Source organism: Myotis myotis, unplaced genomic scaffold, assembly GCF_014108235.1.
Source record: "Myotis myotis isolate mMyoMyo1 unplaced genomic scaffold, mMyoMyo1.p scaffold_m19_p_11, whole genome shotgun sequence".
In the NCBI taxonomy this organism is placed as follows: Eukaryota; Metazoa; Chordata; class Mammalia; order Chiroptera; family Vespertilionidae; genus Myotis; species Myotis myotis.
Window position 1 is genome coordinate 54,614,592 of NW_023416315.1, and position 24,713 is coordinate 54,639,304.

Sequence of the window (24,713 nt, forward strand, 5' to 3'; positions counted from 1 at the left end):
CCAATCAGCCCTGCTCTGAGCCCGACCAGGAGGCTGCACCTAGGGATTGGGCCTGCCCTCTGCCACCCGGAAGCAGGCCTAAGCCAGCAGGTCGTTATCTCCCGAGGGGTCCCAGACTGCAAGAGGGCACAGGCCGGGCTGAGGGACCCCCTTTCCCCCCGAGTGCACAAATTTTTGTGCACCGGGCCTCTAGTCCTATATAATAAAAGCCTAATATGCTAAGTGTCTGATCATTTGACTAGTTGCTATGATGCGCACTGACAACCAGGGGGCAGATGCTCCAACCAGCAGGTTAGCTTGCTACTGGGGTCTGGCCTATCCAGACTGGGTGAGATGGGCCGGACACACCCTGGAGCCCTCCCATGGTCCCTCCCCAGCCCCGATCTTGCACCGGTGGGGTCCCTTGGTCTGGCCTATGCCCTCTCGCAATCCAGGACCCCTTGGGGGGTGTTGGAGAGCCAGTTTCAGCCCGATCTCCGCAGGCCAGGCCAAGGGACCCCACCAGTGCTCGAATCCGGGCACCGGTCCTCTAGCATATATATAAAATGCGCAAAGAATCATAATAAGCAGATAACTATGGTTATTAGCAATGAAAAAGGATATAATTGGAGACAGTGGTGAAGGAAAACTTTGGCTTAATATGTATTACTTGAATTTGTTTTTAATAACAGGAAAGTATTCATGTGTTACTCAGGTAATTAAAAGAAATTTTTAGGTGCAAGAGAGCATATATGTAAGCACACATGCATTTTAAAAAGCTCTGGAAGGATAATCATCAAGCCATTAAGAGTGGTTATGCCGCCTCGGCCAGTTTGGCTCAGTGGATAGAGTGTTGGCCTGTGGACTCAAGAGTCCTAGGTTCGATTCCAGTGCAAATGGTATAAACTGGAACCAAACTTCTGACAGTTGCAAAAAGGGCACAAACCAGTTAATTCATAAATATTAACATTACACTAAAGTAACTCAAAATAGATTGGCAAAGGATTATTTTATAGTGTCTTCCCTACCACTTATTTTGAAGTGCCTTTTCAGCATCCTTAACAAGAATATTCCTTGCAGCAGAATCAAAGTCTTACTTGATAAGTTCTCTGGATCTCTGTGGTCGATGTTAACAGTTTACATAATAAATACATCTTATAAAAATATAAAGCCCTAACTGGCCTGTGGACTGAAGGGTCCCAGGTTCGATTCTGATCAAGGGCATGTACCTGGGTTGTGGGCACATCCCCAGTAGGAGGTGTGCACGAGGCAGCTGATCAATGTTTCTCTCATTCATGTTTCTAACTCTCTATCCCTCTCCCTTCCTCTCTGTAAAAAGTAAATAAAATATATTTTAAAATATATCTATATAAAATGTACTAGAGGCCCAGTGCACAAAATTTGTGCACAGGTAGGGTCCCTAAGCTTGGCCTGCAATCAGGGCCTATCAGGTTCCCTGCCTCCCCACCTCCTCCTTCCCTTGTTCCCTCAGCGCCCTGCCATCACATGTCATAGCAAGCGATCGAACTCCCATTCTCCCAAACTCCCGAGGGGACACTTTGCATATTAACCTTTTATATATACAGATTTTCCAAATTGAAAAAAAAACCTTAAATTTTTGCTACATCTAAAATGAAGGAACCCCTTTAAGATTATTCCCTTAGGGTATTAGTTGACTATGACTCAGAAGAAAATTACTTACTGAGTCATTAGTACCTGCTTAACTTGATATTCAGTGTTTCAAGCCAATGCAGCCTGATTACACTGTAACACTAAGCTGGAAAACATATAAACAAGCTATTCTTGGTACAGGACCCCTTATTGCTTCCAGGAAATAAGAAATCTAATTAATAACCAACATCCATTTATCACCTATGGACGACAGATCAAGCATGACACTAACTGCTAAGATCCAGTCTTACAATTGAGAAGAAAATATCCCCTGGGCACAAGGCTTCCCTATTTGTCCCAGTCCTATCACAACCTAATCTTTCTCCACCTTTGCTGATTTTCTTAACCTATCAACAAGAAATAGTAGAGATTTAAATCAATGGAAAGAGAGCCAAGAGCCGATTTCACAGCCCAGAAATAGTAACACCCAGATTTCTATAATCACCACTTATGGATACAGGGCCTTCCCCCCAGATACCCTAAAACTGCTGATTCTCAATTATTCCAAAGGGATTTAAGGAAGTTGAAGAGAGTTATTCAGCTCAAAGAGGCCAAGGAATTAAAAGGGCAAGTCATGACAAGTGGTTACAATCAATAACTGCAATAAAGAAACTATTATTTGAGTTGAGAATTCTTTCTTGTCCTTTTTAACATCCCCCTTCAGTTTGTTTTAAAATGTTATTATATTTTTATTGTATTATAATATCATACTGTTGTTGGTCTATAGAAACTAACACTGTTACTTGTGCTTTGTAAGTAGAATTTATTTTGCTGGTGTGGTAAGAAGTTTACCCAAACTGCTTTACCTGAAGCCCTTCCAAGTTGATCCTTAGTGAGCAGACACAACATAAGGTCAAAACAAACAGGAAAACCAGTCAAGGAAGTTCCCAAAAAAGTTGTAACCCCTCAGCAAGTGTGAATGATCAACTAATAATGTGAGTAAATGATAGAATTCTTAAAACTCCCAGAAAGAATGCATAAGCACTTTATAACACCCACTTGTGTCAGTCCCATATTTGTGGGCATTAAAAAAAAAAATCCATAATTATTATGGACTTTTATTATACATATCCTTTCCACTCAGTTGAATGGTACTTACTATAAAGAAGTCACTCATTGGAAATCATATAGTTATTTTAAGATATTACCATTCTTTAAAACCTCTCTGACCTGGCTGGTGTGGTTCAGTGGTTGATGTCAACCTATAAACCAGGTCACAGTTTGATTCCCAGTCAGGGCACATGCCCAGATTGCAGGCTCAATCCCCAGTAGGGAGCGTACAGGAGACAGCTGATCAATGAGTCTTTCTTTTTTTTTTTTTTTTTTAAAATATATTTTATTGATTTTTTACAGAGAGGAAGGGAGAGAGATAGAGAGTTAGAAACATCAATCAGCTGCCTCCCGCACATCCCCTGCTGGGGAAGTGCCCGCAACCCAGGTACATGCCCTTGACCGGAATCGAACCTGGGACCTTTCAGTCCGCAGGCCGATGCTCTATCCACTGAGCCAAACCGGTTATGGCCAATGAGTCTTTCTTATCATTCATCTCTCTCTCTCTCTCTCTCTCTCTCTCTCTCTCTCTCTCTCTCTCTCTCTCCCTCCCTCCCTCCCTCCCCCTTCCTCTCTGAAATAAATAAAAATATACTAAAAATATATTTAAAAAAAACAAACAACAAAAAAAACCTCTCTGGACAAAGTCTGTTGTTTTTTAAAAAATATTTTTTTATTGATTTCAGAGAGGAAGGGAGAGGGAGAGATAGAAACATCAATGATGAGAGAGAATCACTGATCAGCTGCCTCCTGCACATCCCCTACTGGGGATTGAGCCCACAACCTGGGCATGTGCCCTTCACCGGAACTGAACCCAGGACACTTCAGTCTGTAGGCTGACATTCTATTCACTGAGCCAAACCGGCTAGGGCTGGACAGTCAGTTTTAAAAGACAAAAGACACACACACACACACACACACACACACGAGACTTTTTATGAATATACTAGTGACCCGGTGCACGGATTTGTGCACATTGAAAGGAAATTAATTAGAAGGTGGCTGGTGGGGTGGGACTGGGCGAGACGGGCTGGACATGCCCTGGAGCCAACCTCCCGCGGTCCCTCCCAGGCTGGCCACACCTGGGGTGGCACTGTGGCTCAAAAGGCATCTGTGGAGTGAGCAGGGTCTCTCAGCCTGACCTGTGGGGACCGGGCTCAAACCAGCTGACATTACACAAGGGGTCCCGGAGTGCAAAAGGGCACTCTGCAAAGTTGCTGTCGTACAGGGTGTAGAACACAAATGCAAGTGTGCAGTAAACCAGATTTGGGGCCGACAGTGCCCCAGCAACAACATAATCCATGGCTGAAGATGGAATCACGCGGCCCTGCGAGGAATCGGGCTCCCTCTTCTTGGTTTTGGGGTGCATCACTGCATTGAGCATCTGCCCCCTGGTGGTCAGTGCGCATCACAGCAACCAGTTGGATGGAGAGAGGGACACTTAGCATATTAGCCTTTTATATAGAGAGAGATTTTGTTTTTTAGTAAAAACAATGTTACTTCCATTTGATCAACTTTTATTTATAAGATTATTCAGAAATTACTCTCATACCATCAAATATATTCTTATCTTTTCTTTAAAATAAATATGAAGCTACTAGGCTCTGAGAGTCCAAAATCACATAGAATTAAGCATCAAATTTGGTATTCAAAGTCTACGCAGTATAGTAAGTAGATTTTAAAGTCATAATGTGATTTCATAAGTACTAATAAATGCCTGGCAGAATACATATCTTCCTATTCAGAGAGTCATTCAGATTCAAATAGTCTTAACTCAACCACTGCTAGACACCAATTATTGTGCTACACACTTCTATTTAGATTGCAGAGTTTATATCCAATTCTAGGATAGCATGACCTTTCAAGATGGCTGGGTAACAGAGTGAGGAAAAAAAACCCACAGAAAGAAATCTTCTAACCATCTGCCCTAGAAGGCTTAGAAACAAATCTACACCCATCAAACTCAACCTCATTCCCTGTTCAAGAATATACATGGCCCCAGAAAAAGCAAACTCAACCTAGAAACTATCTAAAAACTGAATTGGAAACTAGGATATTTAGCCTAAATATTTGGAGCCTTAAAACTGAGAATAAGACCTGGCCAGTGTGGCTCAGTGGTTGAGCATCAACTCATGAATCACAAGGTCAAAGGTTCTCTCTCATCATTGATGTTTCTATCTCTTTCCCTCTTCCTTCCTCTCTCTGAAATCAATAAAAATAAACATATACAAAACTATATATAAAAAACCAACAACAAACAAATAAAACAAAAACTGTCAACAAGGAAGGCAGGGGGCCTATTTAAACTGTATCCTGCTTCCCTCCGACAGTAACCAATACAAATTTGGAGCCCATCGAGATGTCAAAAGTTGGACCTAGTTATTTAATAAGATTTATGTACAACAATCAATTTAGTAATCACTAGGTCATAATACCCCTTCCCCCAAGCCCCCAAAAATTTAGCAATCGATGCTGACTATGCACTGCCACATCGCCTAAAGAGCCACACAACAGGAAATAGGACATAGGCAATAAATATAGGACAGAACAGGAAAAGAAAACCAAAAACTATTCAATACTGGGTGCTCCTCTAACCAGTTTCTACTCCCTGTAATTTCTATCACTGCTTTTCAACTACTGTCTCAATCCTTCTACCCCAAGCAACTGCCACAAGAGAAAGGACACATCCTATCTAGGTTATCCTTCCCTTCTCCCTTAAGTGGTAGCCTCCTCCACTTCATGCAATTCCTCTCCAGCACAAGCAACAGCTACACATGTGAAATACCACAAAAAGCCTATAAACTTAACACTCGGGTCTTCCTCCAACCACAGCATTCACTAACATCACCAGTTATCTTTGCCCAAATCTGGAAACTCCCAATTGAATTTAACTTGCTCAGTTCTCTGAAACTTCTTACAAACACATTCTCCTCCACAATGGAAATGGCATATCCTCCCACATATACCACCAACCACTCTGCTCACAGAGGAAAAAGGGCAAAATGTAAAAGTAGATGGACTGGTGAGTTAAATATATTAGGAAAAAAATAGTAAAGCAAGTTCACCAACATCTCAAACCAGGCTTTGAGAAATGACCCACAGTTGAATTGTGTTTGGCCCAGTAGGTGTTCTAATTAGAAACCAATATTTAAAAGAAAGAGATGTTCTTTCAACATTAAAGTTAAAAACATAAATAAAAACAGCCCAGCCGGCATGGCTCAGTGGTTGAGCATCGACCTATGAACCATGGTTCATAGGGCATATGCCTGGTTTGCAGGCTTGATCCCCATTGTGGAGCATGCACAGGCAACTGGTCAATTATTCTCTCTCATCATTGATGTTTCTATCTCTCTCTTCCTCTCTGAAATCAATATTTTAAAAATAAAGTAAATAAATAAATAAGAAATGTTAAAGAGATTATCTTGGGGTGGCGAATACACTATACAATATACAGATGTATTAAAGAATTGTACACCTGGAACATATAGAATTTTATTAACAAATGTCACCCCAATACATTCAGTAAAAACATAATCTACACTAATAAAAGAGAAACATGGTAATTGGTGTACGACCGCTACCCTTCCCATTGGCTAATCAGCGAGATACGCAAATTAACTGTCAGCCAAGACGGCAGCTGGCAGCCAGGCAGCTTGAAACTAACATGAGGCTTGGTTGCCTCAGTGACGGAGGATCGTTGGAGGAAACCAACGTTCCCCGCCTGCGGCTGCAGGCCTCTGAGCAGGCAGTTTAAGAAACATTGTAACAAATACCCCTGACTTCAGCCAGCAGATTCGCAACATTGTATGCAAAGGCCAGAAACCTACTTTCAGCACTGGAGGGAGGCCTAAGAGCTGGAGCCAAGCCTCAAGGTAAAGCTGGCCCAGAATAAAAAAAAAAAAAGGAGCGGTTGGGACCTTCAGTCACTCCCAGCCTGAAAACAGCCCTCAGCCCCTCACCCAGACTGGCCAGGCACCCCAGTGGGGACCCCCACCCTGATCCGGGACACCCTTCAGGACAAACCAGCCGGCCCCACCCATGCACCAGGCCTCTACCCTATATAGTAAAAGGGTAATATGCCTCCCGGCACCGGGATCAGTGTGACAGGGGGCAGCGCCCAAACCCCCTGATCGCCCTGTGGCTCTGTGTGTGACAGGGGGCGGGGCCCCAACCCCCTGAGCAGCCCTGCTCTGTGCCTGATGGGGGGAGCTCCCCAACCCCCCCCCCCCCACGGGCCCTTTTCTATGTGTGATGGGGTAGAGCCATAACCTCCCCATCAGCCCTGCCCTGAGTGTGAGAGTGGCGGCGCCCCAACCCCCTGATTGTCCCTGCTCTGTGGGTGACGGGGGCAGCGCCCCAACCCCGATTGGCCCTGCTCTGTGCGTGACAGGGGGTGGCGCCGCAACCTCCCCATCGACCCTGCCTTGAGTGTGACAGGGGACGATGCCCCAACCCCCCAATTGGCCCTACCCTGAGCGTGACTGAGGGTGGCATCACAACCTCCCAATCTGCCCTGCTCTGTGCATGATGGGGCGGCGCCCCAACTCCCCAATCGGCCCTGCTCTGAGCCCGACCAGGGGCTGCACCTAGGGATTGGGCCTGCCCTCTGCCACCCGGGAGCAGGCCTAAGCCAGCAGGTCATTATCTCCCGAGGGGTCCCAGACTGCGAGAGGGCACAGGCCGGGCTGAGGGACCCCCCCCCCCCCCCGAGTGCACAAATTTTTGTGCACCGGGCCTCTAGTAAATAAATAAACAAATAAATGAGATATAGAGGAACCTAAGCCCAAGTTCCTGCAGAGTAACAAAGGGATGGAGCTGAGTAGCAGCTGGTCCTTAGATGGGGCACGTGCTATCTGCTATTTCTGACAATTGCCCACATTTATTATCCATCTGGCCTACTTCACTGATTGAGCAGCAAAAACCATGGGGACATGAGAATTTGCTACTCCTAAACGATAGGACAGTAAACTAAGTCAATAAAGATTTTTGTTTGCTTTTTAAGAGTGATCTTTTGTGAGCACCTACACTGGACAAGTTATCTTCTCCCAGGTCACTTTTAGTGTGATGATTTTCTTAAAAGGTTCCAAATAATTTGTTGTGGTCTTTAAGAAGACCACAATAGTTAAGAAGAATCAATTAAAAGTGACTGAAAGGCCATTTGGAATAGAATGCCTGAGCTAAAAGATCAAAATCAGTGGGGTATTCAATTAACAGAGGTTAAAATCCCATAGATCCTTATGTTAAAAAGCATTTATGACATGTACAGAATAAAAGAGTAGTTCTTCACAAGAGTGATATGTTTACATGACTAAAAAGTATTTCACAGTTAGAAAGCACCAATATTTCACATACTAATATTCTTTTTTTGTTTGTTTGTTAATCCTCACCCAAGGATATTTTTCCATTGATTTTTAGAGAGAGTGGAAGGGAGAGGTAGAGACAGCGAGAGAAACACTGCTGTGAGAGAGACACATCAATTGGTTGCTTTCCGCATGTGCCCCAACCAGGGCTGGGTATTGAGCTTGCAACCAAGGTACGTCCTTGACTGGAATCAAACCTGGGACCCTGCAGTCCATAGGCCAACGCTCTATCCACTGAGCCAAACCAGCTAGAGCTAATATTCTAATTTTTAATCTGATGTTGATAAAACCCTTGTGCTGTAAGGTTGGCTAGGCAGATCTTATTGCCCCTCACAGATACCAAAGCATAAAAAAGACAAGAGCCTTCACTAAGGTCACCCTAGTTAGTATGGCATAGATAGGCTCAGAATCCAGTTGTGTTAACTCGTAAGTCCTGTGGCTCCTTCCATTACAATACACTGCCTCTACTGCCTCTCATCTACTACTGTCCTACAAAGTGTACAAAAGCTATTCAGGGATTACAGAGAAACGTGGTTCAACAGGAGACTGGAAGTATCCATTCAATGACTCTGCACCAAAGTCTACAAAATTCATTCTGATTTCAAGAACAGAACTGGCCCTTCACCTACTTTCAGATCCCCAAAGGAAAGTCATTCATTTCTATGGAACTGCTTGGCACTGCATTTGTATATCATACATATCTCTTGTCTTACCAATTATTTTGAAAGATTTTCCAGGAGACGGCAACTGTTATGCTGCATTTTGCGTCCAGTGTAAATGCTCAATACTTCATTATTTATACACAAAATTTAATAAATAACTCATCTTTCATTTCAAGAAACAAAGGCTAGAAACAGCCTTCATTAATTTTCAGATATAATGACAAAGACATTTAAATTGTAATATGAAGGAAACAAAAATAAGAAAAAGTAGCTAGGGATATAAGTTTTGTGTTTATAAACCTTAAAGAATTAAGCCCTTTTTTTCTCATCAGCTGAAAAAATAATTAGAAAAAGAAAATCTAACTTTAGAGGGTTAACATGATTTTACATATAATATTTAAGATTTTTTTTTACTTAAAAATATAAAAATACATATAGACATCTGAATTTGCTACCCCTAAGCACCAATAAAAATCTTTGTTTTAGCTTAATGATTTTCTTGTTTTTAATCCTCACCCAAGGATATATTTAGTGATTTTAGAGAGAAAGGAGGGAGAAAGAGAAACATCAATCGGTTACCTCTTCTACGTGCCCTTTTAGGTTTATGCACATAAAGCCTTCATGAGGCATGGCATTTTATTTATTTATTTTATTTTTTGTTAATCCTCACCATTTAAAAAATTTTTTTTATTGCTTTCAGAGAAGAAGGGGGAGGGAGAGATATAGAAAAACCAATGATGAATCATTGATTGGCTGTGAGGAAAGGCATTTTAAATCTTTACTTAGAATGAAAATCAGCCCTAGCCAGTTTGGCTCAATGGCTAGAGTGTCAGCCTTCAGACTGAAGTGTCCCAGGTTCGATTCCGGTCAAGGGCACATGCCCAGGTTGTGGGCTCGATCCCCAGTAGGGAGCCTGCAGGAGGCAGCCAATCAATGATTCTCTCTTATCATTGACTAGAGGCCCGTTGCACAAAGATTCGTGCAATAGGCCTTCTTTCCCCTGGCTGCCAGCACCAGCTTTCCTCTGGCACTCAGGACCCAGACCTTCCCTCTGGCCACGGCCTTCCATCTTCGCTCTGGACACAGTTTTCGCTGCGGCTGGAGCCTTCAGTCTTTGCTCCTCGCTCCAGCAGGAGTGTTCAGTCTCCGGCCAGAGCTGCTCCTGTAGCTCCTTGCGCCCCCTACTCTCCCCCTCATAGCTTGATGGCTGCTTTGCCTGAAGACCTCGCCAACGGGCTCCTGGGTTCCAGGGGGCCACCTTGCCTGCGGCCCGGCCTTCCGATCACGATCACGGGCCGCAGGCAAGGCGGCTCCTGGGACCCGGGATGCCGCCTTGCCTGTGGTCTGGCTTTCCGATCTCAATCACGGGCCGCAGGCAAGGTGGCTCCTGGGTCCCGGGGTGCTGCCTTGCCTGCGGCCCGGCTTTCCGATCACGATCACAGCCGCAGGGTCCTGCCGCCCAGGGCCACACACAGAGGTCCCAGCTGGGGGCGGGGCATAGGTGGCACGTTGGCACCCTCAAGCCCCACTGCCCAGGGCCGCACACGGGGGTCCCAGCTGGCGACGGGGCTTAGGCGGCACACGGGGGCCCGGATGGCGGCTGGCACTGGCTCACCCTGCCTGCAGTATGCAAATTAGCCGCCATATTTGTTGGTGGTTAATTTGCATATCGTGCTGATTAGCCAATGGGAGGCGTAGCAAAGGTATGGTCAATTACTATGTTTGTCTATTATTAGATAGGATGTTTTTCTCTCTCTCTCCCTCTCACTTCCTCTGGGGGTGGGGAATGAAAATCAGAGAGTAAGTAGGTAAAATAAAAATCTAGAAAAGAAATACAGCCCCTTAATTTGGATTAGAACAAGAGCAACATTTTATCCCTGCACAATGACAATGCCTGGATATACACCAATGAGTGGAAACTTAACTTTACACATCAACTAATTTCAGAACACTTATTTTTCTCTGTCAAGTACTATCCAAGGACTCCCCAGCAAGACTTAATGCCATGCTACTAATAATTTACTATAGCACCATTTACAAGAGCAGATTTTTGGAAAACTAAATCATTTGGGGATTGGTTAAACAATGGAATACCATGCAACTTTTAAAAAAAGAGAGAAAAACCTCTCTTTGTATGTTGTATTTGTTTGTTTGATTAAATATGTTTTCACTGAGTTTTTGAGAGAGAGAGGAAGGGAAAGGGAGAGAGAGATAGGAAACTTTGATGAGAGAGAAACATCAACATCGAATGGCTGCCTCTTGCACATCCCCTACAGGGTATTAGGCATGTGCCCTGACGGGGAATCAAACCAGGACCTCCTGTTACATGGGTTGACCACTGAGTCACACTGGCCAGACTTATATTTGTTTTTAATCCTTGATTTTAAAAAAACTTATGGTTTTAATTTTGCTTAGCTTCAGTTTGAAGTGCAACTTTCACTAATAACTGCAATAAAAAGAAAAGCTTTGCTACAAAAAGGAAACAATCTACTGTGGCACAGAATATTAGAAGTACATAAAGTTTTAAGGTAAACAAAACACTTTCAAAAAAATGTCATGCTGCTTCTAATTCTGATCTCAGGGGCCTAGAAGTACACACATTTATTCTCTTAACCCCTGAAGAGGCAGGAAGGGTTGAGAACTACTACACCAAGGACATTAAAATAGCATTCTCAATGGCAGTGGAAAGGGCAAAGGATTCAAGCTAGACAGATCTTGATATGCAGCCCAGTTCTTGCCACCAGGTGACCTTAGATCAGTTCCTTAACCTTGAGCTCAGAGCCTCAGTTTCACCATCTATAAAATGTGGTCAATACCACTTACCTTGTAGTTTTGTTATAAGGATTGGAATTAATGTATGTTAAGCAAACTGCCTGACTCTAGAAGGAATAAAATAATGATGGCTATTATTACAGCCATCACAAGCCTATTAGAATGTTTATTTGACTATCTATAACCATTTATTTTGATTCAATTTATGAGAACAAGATAAGGTGGCCAATGGATATTATATGCTCTCTCAACCAATCACAGAAAGAAAATAGGCCAATAGGATAAAATTACCTAGGTGAAACACTTTATTATACTCACATATTTCATTTCAAACTTCTTAGCCAACATTTCCACTTCTTGCCTCTCTTTATGCTCATCATTAAATGGGTCTTCTGTGTGAATGGGCTTCTTCTGATTCAATGTGAATGGGAAAAGAAATAGAAGTATTAGTATTAATTCAATCAGAGTTGAATATATATCCTTAAATTTAATAATGAGAATCATTTTTTCCAAATATTAACAAATAATAAGTTAAAAGCATTAAAAAAAACTAGAAAGAAATGTTGGTTTGTAATAAAAAATATTTACAGTTTTAACTGATTTTTATACATTGTAAATTTTTTTTGGCGGATAAGAACTTAACAATGCAAACTGTCGCTTCTGTAAAATGACTGTATGGTCACCCCATTCAAAAGAAGGCAAAAGAACTGTAAGAAAATTAGGTAAAAATAAAAACCCTGCCCTGACCGGCTTGGCTCAATGGATAGAGCGTCGGCCTGTGGACTGAAGGGTCCCAGGTTCCATTCCAGTCAGGGCATGTACCTTGGTTGCGGGCACATCCCCAGTAGGGGGTGTGCAGGAGGCAGCTTATCGATGTTTCTCTCTCATCGATGTTTCTAATTCTCTATCCCTCTCCCTTCCTCTCTGTAAAAAATCAATAAAATATATTAAAAAAAACAACAAAAAAACACCCACTTATAACTATAGTTTGAGATCGTCCCAACAAAGATTAACTGCTTTGGTCAGGAAATGCTTCTAAAGGAATCTCTAGGTTATTAATTTAGAGTCAGCATTTAATCATCTGCCCTGTGTTATCACTAGGTTATCTATAGCTGCTTTGGCTTTCTGCTGAGGCCCAGCATCAACCTCTACATCGCCTACATCCTGTCAACGGATATCCAATCAGGGAATACATTTCACTTTTAAACAAAGCTAGAAAAGCGAAAAAACTGCAAATAGAAAACATTACAGTTTACTTCTATCAAGGGAGAGTGAAAGTTTATTATAATATGTATTAATCACACACAGCTAGGATCCCACATTTTCCATTTTTACCAAAACAAAGTTTAAATAAACAAAACAAACTAAAAAATAAATAACATCTTTTACTAAAGTTTACTATTTTAACAGAAATATTTCATACATATGGCTTTTCAATATACAAAAAAGCCAAAACAAAGAGCTACAAAACAATTGACTAGAAAGTTAATTTTTTTAAAAAAAGGGAGGCTACATGTTTTTATTGAAGTAGCATCTCAAGTAATTAATAATGAAAGTATGTGAAAATTTGAAATACTGGATAGAGATTTGGTTAACCCTGAAGGGCAAGCAAAAAAAATGCACAAAGGACAAATATGTGCAAACTGTGAAATTGAGACACTTCATTCTGGATACAAAGGCTGAGATATAATCAGTCTAAAAAATATGACAGAAAAAATGGACAAGATGAATCCAAAACAACTCATCATACTTAGGACATTTTTTAGAATAAAGGGATAATCATTAAAGTCTAAAGGAAATAATTTTAGAATCAATTTTTAAAATTATTATAACTAATAAACTACAGAATCCTTTATAAGAGTTACCAATGGAAAATATAAACATGGTCCGAAAGGAAATAGACTAATAATAAAATAAGAAATACTAGGCATGTTCAGGGTATGACTTTATGTTAAGACTAAAGTTAAGGACATTAAGGACAGTGAGCAACCACCATGCCTTGCCATTATAAACTGTTCATGTCACTGTGAAGTCCAAATATTAGGTCTTACTACTGGTCTGACTAGTTTTACATGTGCAAACAAACACTTTTTTTTTTTTTAAATAAGAACACCTTATATGACATTCTAAAATATCTTACGTAGACTTTATATAGGCATCAAAAGTAAATCTCATATTTACTCGACAATCTACAAATATAACTTTACAAAACTTACTCACTTACTTTTCTTTCACAGTTAAGAAATAACTCCCTACCTATAATCAAGGCTCTAAGTAAGTTGTATGATTTTTCAGGTGAAAAAGATCTGAAAATTAGTAAATATCGAAATTACCAACTGCCACCAGGCAAAACTGAGACAGTAATTTTGTTCTTTGACCTTAACTCAAAACCATTTTCAGGAGATCTTTCATATATGTTAACCAAAATATGCAATATAAAAAGCAGTGGGCCCTGGACTGTGTGGCTAACTCTGTGGTCGGCAAACTACGGCTCGCGAGCCACATGCGGCCCTTTGGCCCCTTGAGTGTGGCTCTTCCTAAGCCTTAGGAGTACCCTAATTAAGTTAATAAGAATGTACCTACCTATATAGTTTAAAAAATTTGGCTCTCAAAAGAAATTTCAATCGTTGTACTGTTGATATTTGGCTCTGTTGACTAATGAGTTTGCCGACCATTGGGCTAGCTTGATTGAGCACCTTCCCATGCACAGAGAGGTCACCAATTCAATTTCTGGTCAGGGCACATGCCAAGTTTCAGGTTTGATCCCCAGTAAGGAGTATGCAGGAGGCAGCCAATCGATGTTTCTCTCTATCATTAATGTTTCTCTCTCTCTGACTTCCTCTATCTCTAAAATCAATTGAAAAAAAATTCTGAATTAAAAAAAATACATTTTTTTCAAAAGGCAATGGAATACTCTAGAATTCTATAACCGTATAATCACGTTAACACGATTATCTTTATTTTTCCTTTTATAGTAAACTAGAGGCCCGGTGCATGAAATTCATGCGGGGGGGCGGGGGGGGCGGGGGGACCCCTTGGGGGATGTCTGACTGCAGGGATCGGGTCTAAAATGGCAGTCGGACATCCCTCTTGCAATCCGGGACCACTGGCTCCTAACTGCTCCCCTGCTGGCTTGATTGCCCCCCTAACTGCTCCCCTGCTGGCCTGATCACCCCTAACTTCCTGTCTGCCAGCCTTATCGCCCCTAACTGCTCTCCCCTGCCAGCCTTATAGCCCCTAACTGCCTCTGCCTCAGCCCCCGCCCCCATGACTTTGTCCGGAAGGATGTCTGGATGGATGTCCAGAAGATGTCTGGTCTAATTAGCATATTACCCTCTTATTAGTATAGAAAATATTCAATGAATCATTCTGGATATACAAAAAGCCAAAACAAGCCCGGCCGTGTGGCTCAATGGCTGAGCATAGAACTATGAACCAGAAGGTCGCATGCCAGGGTTGCAGGCTTGATTGTGAGCTTAATCCCCAGTGGGGGGAGTATAGGAGGTAGCCAATCCATTATTCTCTCTCATCACTGGTATTTCTATTCCTCTCTCCCTCTCTAGAATCAATAAAATTAAAACAAAAAACAAACAAAAAAAAGCCAAAACAAATTCATGTTCGGTTTTTCTGGTTTACTAGGAGTCAAAACATTTTTTCTTTTGTAGCAATTACTGCCAAAATGTATTCCTAAATTGTACTATTTCCCTTTAGCCAGAAATGGTGAACAAATTAATCTTTCAGGATAGAGATGATTGCAATGCCTCAGTCATCATCCTGAACCACTTAATGAGGACTCAATACTCTACAGAAGTAACAAAGGTTAAGGGGTTTAGCTAACCTGTGTCCTGACAACCTGGAAGGATATTTTGATTTTCATATTTTGCCAACATTTGCTCATTTAATTTCACTTTTCCTCATTAATAAAAAATATAGAGTATAGAAAAAATTCTATACTGCATTCAGTTAATTAGGGTTTTATTGTTCATTTTGTATTTATGAAGGGGGATGATTTAAGTACACCTCAATATAGATGGTATTCACAGGTAACACATTCTTTATACCTATACCTATCAACTTAAGGATCTAAAGCTAAAATTTTTTTATTCAATGATAGATGGCTATTTCAAAATTTTAGAATCTTTTTCTTTTAACTTTTATAAGATCTCTCTTCCTCCCCTTTCCAGTCTTACTCTGCTATATGGTATGCTGTTCAATTACAATAACTCAAAATTAAAACTATTTAGAAAATATTACAACGTCCCTAAAAATAACTGGATTCCCCCTAAAGGGAAGAAAAACCAAATTTGGGAATTATCACTTTCCAGACCAATTATAATGTCCACACTTTGCTTTTTAATGGTCTCTCTTCCTAGGATTTCCTTTCATGGGTCTACGACAACTTTATTTTAGAAAAGTATTTTCTATAATTATGTAATGAATATGTTCATTGGAAGCAATCATAGGAAAATCTGACAAATCTTTGCTGCAAAGATGCATTAACGTCCTCCTTTGTAAAATGGAGATAATGGTTCCTACCTCATGAAGTTCTGCTGCACAAAACTAGATAAACCATGCACCATACTTACAACTGTACCTAGCACACTGTAAGAAATAAGTAAATGTTAGATGTATTTTCACTCAAAAGGATGCTTTTCATCTGCAATTTATAACAGATTAAGAAGTAAAACTGCAACCTACTTAAATTAGAAGAAATACAATTTATTTGAAAAATACAGCAATCCAATATTTTCAAAAATATTTTTGGGGAAAAAGTGACATAATATTTGTAAGTAACAGGGGCACTAAAATGAGCTTAATAGGCAAAATGTTATGAGGAAGTAACCAAAATTATCTCTGCCCTTAATTCATTTTGGTTGAAAACATTTAGTAATGATTTGACCAAATAGCATTTGTAAATAATGATCAAAAGATTAGTTGGCCATAAAGAAAACCTAGTGACACTGTTTAAAATGATTATTTTTTAAACTAAGAAGTCATTCATTTCAACTATAAAGATAGTTGAGGATTGCCTAGCTCGCATGGTTCAATAGATGAGTGTGGACCAGTGAACCAGGAGATCACCGTTTGATTCCCAGTCAGGGCACATGCCCAGGTTGCTGGCTCGATCCCCAGTGTGCAAGAGGCAGCCGATCAATGATTCTCTCTCATCATTGATGTTTCTATCTCTCTCTCCCTCTCACTTCTTCTCTAAAATCAATTAAAAAATATATTTTTAAAAAAGATAGCTGAGCCCTGACCAGTTTGGCTGTGGATAGAGCATCCGCCTGCAGACTGAAGGGTCCCAGGTCCAATTCTGGTCAAGGGCATGTACCTTGGTTGCCGGCACATCCCCAGAAGGGGGTGTGTGCAGGAGGCAACTGATCCATGTTTCTCTCTCATCAATGTTCCTTCCTCTCTGTAAAAAATCAATAAAATATATATTTTTAAAAAAATAGATAGCTGAGGATAAAAACAAAACAAGTGATTTCTGGAGTCCCCTAGACCTGTGCTTAAAGCAAAACCTAATAAAGAACATAACTTCTAAACAAGGGGAAACTATTCTCTTATTACTGTTACTCTATCATTTCCCTTTTTAGTTTACTTCTGAAAATCACAAACGCATGACAAAAATTACAATTACCAACAAACCTCTCTTCTATCTCCATTGTTACCATTTCGGTCAAAGGCACAGCTATACATTATCAAGTTTTTAAAAATTCAAAGCTAACTTGCTTTTCATCCTTCTCCAAAAATTACAATGGCCGAGTGCAATCCCCTTCAACTCAAACTTAAGAACTAATGATACGCTTTCAAATAAGAAAGTGGTAGTTGGTGCCAAAGGAAACAGGAGAGTCACCTTCCCATTCAATTACAAAACGAAACCCCGGAGAAAACAAACAGAGAAAGGCTTACCAATATTCACACAGGAAAGAAAAGCAAGTAACCAGGTAACTAACACTTCCCCTCCATTTTTAAAGTGGAATTCTTAGTCTGAAAATGTCTAGATCATTTTTAAATCCCCTTCCATTCAGAAAAGCCCTGCACGCTCCCCAGCGCGCCTCAGCGGCCACAGCGCCGAGCACAACAAACAGGGATGGAGACCGGGCTGACACGCGAGGGGACACGATTCCCTGGCCCGACTGGGAGGAGGGGCGTGTCCCCCAAGGCTCTCGCTTCCTCTCTACCGGAAAGGACAGCTGGAGCCCCACACGGAAAACCCACCCACACGACTTGCAGGGCCCTCCGAATTTGTGTGGGAAGCAAGAAGAAAGGAGGAAAATCGGCTGTTTCGAAAGGTGCGGAGGAAAACCGGCTCGGAGCGGCCTTCGGCTCACGATGGGGGTCGGTGGAGCCGGGGGTGAGGGGGTGGGGTGGGGCCCCGCGGCTCACCCCGAGAAGCAGAGGAAAACTAGCGCCAACCACTGGTCCACCCGCTCAGCCCCTGCCCCCTCCACCAGCCCGCCCTCCAGGGCGACCCGAGCCGCGCAGAGTGGGCGTCAGGAAGTGCAAACCGCTGGGGCAGGCGGACGGGTCCCGAGGCTGCCGGGGTCTCGGGGAGGAGGGAGGAAGCTTCTGTACCCGTTGTTCTCCGCACAGGAGCAGCTCCGGGTAACTGAACTCCACGCAGCTCTCGTCAGTCGGGTCCTTGAGCACCAGCTCCAGGCGCACCGTCTCCCTCGGCGGCCTCGCCGGCGGCTCCGGCCGGGAAGCCGCCTCCCGCGGCGGGGGAGGCTGCAAGGGAAGCTGCGGGAGCGGCGGCGGCGGCGGCTCGGGCCGCGGGGGCTCGCGCTGCAGCGCCATGGGCGGCTCGGGGCGGCTGCCCTCGCGCTGGGGGAGCGGCTTCTCCCGCGGCGGGGGCTGCGCGTCCGACCGAGGGGCAGCCTCCCGCGGGACCGGCTGCTCCGCCCGGACCGGCTCGCGGTGCGGCGGCGGCTGCGGCTCCAGCCGGGGGGGCTCGCGAGGGTACTCGGGCTCGCGCTCGGCCCCCGCGAACTCGGCCTCGCGCCGCCTCACCGGTGACAGGCTAATAAACGCTACTCTGCGTGGCTCCGCCATCCCTACTGTTCTGGCCCTCTGCCCTCGCTCGCGCCGGCGCTCCGGTCTACGCCGAGTTGTTTGCTTGTCCGCCCTTCCTCTTGCTCTCCGTCGTTTTTCTTCCCTCCACCGCCCTCCGCCGTTTCCGCCGACGCCACCGTGAGTGCGGACCGTGCCCGCTTCCCCGCCACTATGTCCTGACGGGCTCCACCGCCATCGCCAGGGTCGCCGCAGCCGCCATGTTGGATCCCCCACATAAATAGAAGCAGGCCGCGAGCGGGCGCATGCGCAGTCGGGAGACGCTCCCGTCCACCTTCGTGGCCGGGGCTCAGTTTTCCTCCCAACAGTCTGGGAGTCCAGACAGGTCAGCGGAAGTGACGTATGTCGAGGCCGGTTTCCTTGGAAACGGAGACGCTGTCTGCGCCCTTTCTAAAAGGGAGGGGTTTGGGGGAGTGGTGTTCCCGAGAATCTTCCTATTAGCATTCGGAAACCCGAGGCGCTAGCCGAGGGCGAGCGTCTGGATGTGCTGGGGACCGACCTCGTCATGGCGCTGGGTCTCCTCAGGCACGTGCCACCCGCTCTCGGCTCTGGAGTTGGGCTGTCAGGTGGTTATTCCAGGCGGATTCGGGGAAAGGGTAGAGGGACGCGAGGACCCGCCGAGGTACCTGCCCGCCCAGCGCTCCCGCAGCCCTAGGTTGTCGAGGGAAGAAAGGAAATGGCTAACTCCGGCCGGACTCGCCCGGCGGCTTCCCTCCGCTGAGCGCAACACTGACTCCCACAGGCCGCCCTTCCCGGGACCGACTGTTTCCTCGCTTAGCCGAAGGGGGAGGGGAGATTGTGTGTGGCAGGGTCGAAAAATGCTCAGAAACGTTGTGTAGTTGGGAAATGGAACAAGCAGCTCGGGGTCTCTCATAAGGACTAAAGTGTTTATTAATCGCAAAGTGCTTAAGAGGGCTTGGTGGTGTTTTAGGGGGCATACTCCCGAAGTGGGTGCTGAAGGATTCACTTCAGGGTGGGGGAGAATCCTGGATTGGGCACGCCTTGCAGGCACTCCCAGATAAACTAATTAGATTACACATTAAATGCGTGACGATTACTGTCCGTTTTCAGCCTTGAAGTAGGAAGTAAATTTCAGGGCTCGCCCTCCACATCCTGAAGGAAATCCTGTTAATTCCATTAACCGGATAAGAACAATGTCACCCATTGGCGATGCTCTGAGTCATGTGACGTCACAGACGAATTCCAAGTAGTTTCTCTCTTTTTTGCTCTCCTATTACGTTCCCTGAAGATGATGATGGAATATCAGTGATGGCGAACCTTTTGAGCTCGGGGTGTCAGCATTTTGAAAAACCCTAACTTAACTCTGGTGCCTTGTCACATATAGAATTTTTTTGGTATTTGCAACCACAGTAAAACACATATTTTTGATATTTATTTTATATATTTTTAACAAAGAGAAATCAACCAAAAAAATGAGTTCACGGGTCACCTCTGACACGCGTGTCATAGGTTCGCCATCACTGGAATAGATGGATCCAGAGGTCCCTCCCGGCTCTGAAATGCTGTCATTTTCCCTTGGCACTCTGTTTTACCTCCAGAATCCTCTTTCCCTTTGCTCCTCTTCTGATTCTACATGAGAGTCGCATTTTTGTCACCTTTCTGTCTAAAGCAGCTGTGGGCAAACTACGGCTTGGGGGCCTGATCCTGCCCGGTTTTGAAATGAATAAAACTAAAAAAAAAAAAAAAAAAAAAAAGACCGTACCCTTTTATGTAATGATGTTTACTTTGAATTTATATTAGTTCACACAAACACTCCATCCATGCTTTTGTTCCGGCCCTGGCCCTCCGGTCCAGTTTAAGAATCCATTGTGGCCCTCGAGTCAAAAAGTTTGCCCACCCCTGGTCTAAAGTCTCTTTTCCTCCAGTCTTGCAACAGAGTGATATTAGTATGTCTAAAATACTTTTATAGTATTATATCACTCTCTGTCCTAGCTGCAATGTAAGATGGTTTGCCCTCTGGAGTTAAAAGTTAGGAAAAACTTAATTGGCAATAGCAGAGACAAACAGAATCAACATTAATAGATAGTCTGGAGCCGAAACCGGTTTGGCTCAGTGGATAGAGCGTCGGCCTGCGGACTGAAAGGTCCCAGGTTCGATTCCGGTCAAGGGCATGTACCTGGGCTGCGGGCACATCCCCAGTAGGAGATGTGCAGGAGACGGCTGATCGATGTTTCTCTCCCATCGATGTTTCTAACTCTCTATCTCTCTCTCCCTTCTCTCTCCCTTCCTCTCTGTAAAAAATCAATAAACTATTAAAAAAAAAAATAGATAGTCTGGAATACAGTTCATGACTTCTTATGCTAGTCTTCTCTGAGGAAGGCATATTTAAGACAGAATGTCTTGAGAAGATCATAAAGGAGGGTACCACAGAGAAAGAAAAGCGAAGGGAAGATCTGCAGAGGGAGTGAACTAGGACGATTGGAAGAAAGGTCAGGATGGCTGGAGGACAGCGAACAAATAGGGGGGAGATAAAGGAGATAAATCCCCAGCAAGAGGTAGGGGCCAGGTCACGAGGACAGGGAGATGATTCCTGCATTTGGCAAATGGAGATTATTGGTGGTTTTAAGGAGCTTCTTTATTTTGTGGCACATTATCCTCATTGGTCTATGCAAGGCCCTTCTCAATATCTCTCTTCTTTCTCTCCCTCTCTCTGAAATTTTTCGTATTATCCTGTACCTCCTACAGAAATTCTAAAGTTTAACTTTTCATTGGTGTGGGAGCTTGTAAATATGTGTATTATTTTGCATGCATATATTATGAATTTGTAAATTCATTGTTATATATCTAATTTTGTTTCCCTTTTTACCATATATTTTTTAAATCTTTATTGTTGAGAGTATTACAGATGTCCCCCATTTTTCCCCCATTACCCCTCTACCTGGTTTCTGCCCCACCCCAGGCCATTACCACTCTATTGTCTGTGTCCATAGGTCATGCATGCATGCATATAAGATCTTTGGTTAACCCTAACCGGTTTGGCTCAGCGGTAGAGCGTCAGCCTGCAGACTCAAGGGTCCCAGGTTCGTGCTGGAGACTGATCTAGTCAAGGGCATGTACCTTGGTTGCGGGCACATCCCCAGTGGGGAGTGTGCAGGAGGCAGCTGATCGATGTTTCTCTCTCATCGATGTTTCTAACTCTCTATCCCTCTCCCTATCCCTCTCCCTTCCTCTCTGTAAAAAATCAATAAAATATATATTTTTTTAAAAAAGATCTTTGGTTAATCTCTTCCCACCCACCCCCCTTTCCCTCTAAGATTCCTCAGTCTGTTCCATGTTTCAATGCCTCTTGTTCTATTTTATTCATCGGTTTATTTTGTTCATTAGATTCCTTGTTTATTTTGACTTTTAGATTCAATTGCTGGTAGGTATGTATTTATTGCTATTTTATTATTCATATTTTATCTTTTTCTTCTCCTCCTTCTCCTTCCTCCTTCCTCCCCTCTCCTTTCTTCTCCCTTCTCCTTCCCCTTTCTTCTTCCCCTCCCCCCTTCTCCTTTCTTCTCCCTTCTCCTTCCCCTCTCTTCTTCCCCTTTCTCCTTCTCCCTTCTTCTTCCCCTTTCTTTTCCCCCCTTCTTCTCCCTTCTCCTTCCCTTTCTTCTTCTCCCTTCTCCTCCTTCTCCTCTTCCTCCTCCTCACCTTCGTCTTCCTTCTCCTCTTCCTTCTTCTGAAAACCCTTCAACATTTCGTGTAATACTAGTTTGGTGGTGATGAACTCCTTTAGCTTTTTCTTGTCTGTGAAGCTCTTTATCTGACTTTTAATTCTAAATTATAGCTTTGCTGGGTAGAGTAATCTTGATTGTAGGTCCTTGATTTTCATCATTTTGAATATTTCTTGCCACTCCCTTCTGGTCTGCGAAGTATCTGTTAGCTAACAGTCCTATGGGTGCTCCCTTGTAGGTAACTAACTGCTTTTCTCTTGCTGCTTTTAAGATTCTCTTTTTGTCTTTAACCCTTGGCATTTTAATTATGATGTGTCTTGGTGTGGGCCTGCTTCTTTGAACACCATATATATTTTTAAAAAATATTTTTATTGATTTCAGAGGGAGAGGGAGAGAGAGACACAAACATCGATGAGAGAGACATGGATCGGCTGCCTCCTACACACCCCCTACTGGGGATTGAGCCCACAACCCCGGGCATGTGCCCTGACTAGGAGTCAAACCGGGACCTCTTGGTTCAGGGGTCGATGTTCAACCACTGAACCACACTGGCTGGGCTGGTTTATAACTTTTGAGTAGTAATCTGCAATGCTATGTTTTGTCTATTCACTTAGTGATGGGCACTCAAAGTGCCTCCTGCTCCCCCCTTATCACCCCAGAGCAGCTATGAACATACTCATTCATGTGTCCTTTGGATCTGTGTGAAAATGTATTTGGGACAAATACTTAGGTTAGAACTGTTGGGTCCTAAGATACCCATACACATTAAGGGGCTGCTCTCCAGAATAGCTGAAGCAGTGCATGCGAATTCCTGTATCACTTCCTGCCCTCCACTGCATTGCCACCACCAAATCCAGTTTATTTTTTGCCAGGTATTATTTTAATTTGCATCTCTCTGATGACTAAGGAATTTGAACATCTTTTTTATATGCCTGTTAGTTTTTTAAATTTCCTCTTTGTAAATTTCCTGTTTATAATCATTGTCTATTTTTCTATTTGTCCTTCCATTTCCTGTTTTTCTCTTGTTGAATATACAATAATTTATTTTCTTTTTTTAATTTAAATTCTTTATTATTTAAAGTATTACATGTCTCCTTTTCCTCCCCATTGACCTCTCCCCAGCCACTCCCACCCCCCAGCACATACACTTACAATAATTTCTTATCAGTGAGGAAAGAATGAGTTATTCAATAAACAGTTTAAGATAATTACACAGGGATATGGAAATGAATAAAATTGTATCACATGAATAAAATTGTATTCACTAGAAAGTATAAATTTCTAGTGAATCAAAGATTTAAATTTAAAAAATGAAACCATAAAAACTTTAGAAGAAATCACTGAGATTTTAAATAATCTCACACTAGAGAAGGCATTTACAAGTATTTTTATAATTTCAACTATTTAAAATAAATTTCTGATGACAGGAAAATAGTCTTTCAACTAATAGACATGACAAACTAAAAAAAAAAAAAAAATTGCAACACATTTCACAAAGGATAAATTTCCCTAATTTATAAAGAATTCCTATAGATCAAGGAGAAACAATAATAATAACCTAATACTGGTATACTAGCAAAAATGGAAAAAGATATCAACAAATAGTTCACAGGAAAGGAAATTAAACAGCAAATGAAATATATTAAACCTGGCTCAATTGCTGTATCAAAAAATATGTGAAAGAATATAGGCACCCCCCCCAAAATATATATACCATATATATATATGTATATATGGTGTGTATGTGTGTGTATATATATATATATATATATATATATATATATATATATATATATATATATATATAAAATCTCCCTATGTTCATAGCAGTGCAATTTATAATAGCTAAGACTTGGAAACAGCCTAAATGCCCATCAGCAGATGAGTGGATAAAAAACTATGGTACATTTATACAATGGAATACTACATGGCAATAAAAAATAACTCTTGCCGAAACCGGTTTGGCTCAGTGGATAGAGCGTCGGCCTGCGGACTGAAGGGTCCCGGGTTCGGTTCCGGTCGGGGGCATGTGCCTGGGTTGCGGGCACATCCCCAGTGGGAGATGTGCGGGAGGCGGCTGATCGATGTTTCTCTCTCATCGATGTTTCTAGCTTCCTATCTCTCTCCCTTCCTCTCTGTGAAAAATCAATAAAAAATATATATATATAAAAAAAAAAATAACTCTTACCATTTGCAACAGCATGGATGGACCTCGAGAATATTATGCTGAGTGAAATAAGCCAGTCAGAGAAAGGTAAGTATCACATGATCTCACTCATATGTGGAATCTAATGAATCAAATAAACTGATGATCAAAAATAGACCCAGAAGCATAAACAGACTTTTGAACCTCAGAGGGAAGGCAGGAAAGGGTGGGTGGGAAGAGATCGACCAATGAACTTGTATGCATATATGCATAATCTGTGGACACAGACAATGGGGTGATGAGGGTCTGGGGCAGGGAG

The 24,713-nt window shown here is 42.8% G+C and overlaps 1 protein-coding gene across 6 annotated transcripts in view; it reads right to left on the reverse strand.

Moving 5' to 3' along the window:
- Positions 1-18,810, reverse strand: part of UBN2 (ubinuclein 2) — an 88,145-nt gene extending 69,335 nt beyond the window's left edge. For 2 of the 6 annotated variants that reach the window (XR_004970983.1, XM_036329007.1), the window contains exons 1-2: positions 18,074-18,810; positions 11,813-11,905 (exon numbers count right to left, since the gene is read on the reverse strand). Coding sequence is in view for 5 of the 6 variants with exons in the window: in XM_036329007.1 (XP_036184900.1) it covers positions 11,813-11,905; positions 18,074-18,550 (570 nt within the window). In the remaining variant the exon portion in view is untranslated. Of the gene's footprint in view, positions 1-11,812; positions 11,906-16,030; positions 16,126-18,073 lie in introns of those variants that run through there. The other 4 variants (XM_036329009.1, XM_036329008.1, XM_036329011.1 and 1 more) reach the window with 4 other exon arrangements.
- Between the last annotated feature and the right edge of the window lie 5,903 nt (positions 18,811-24,713).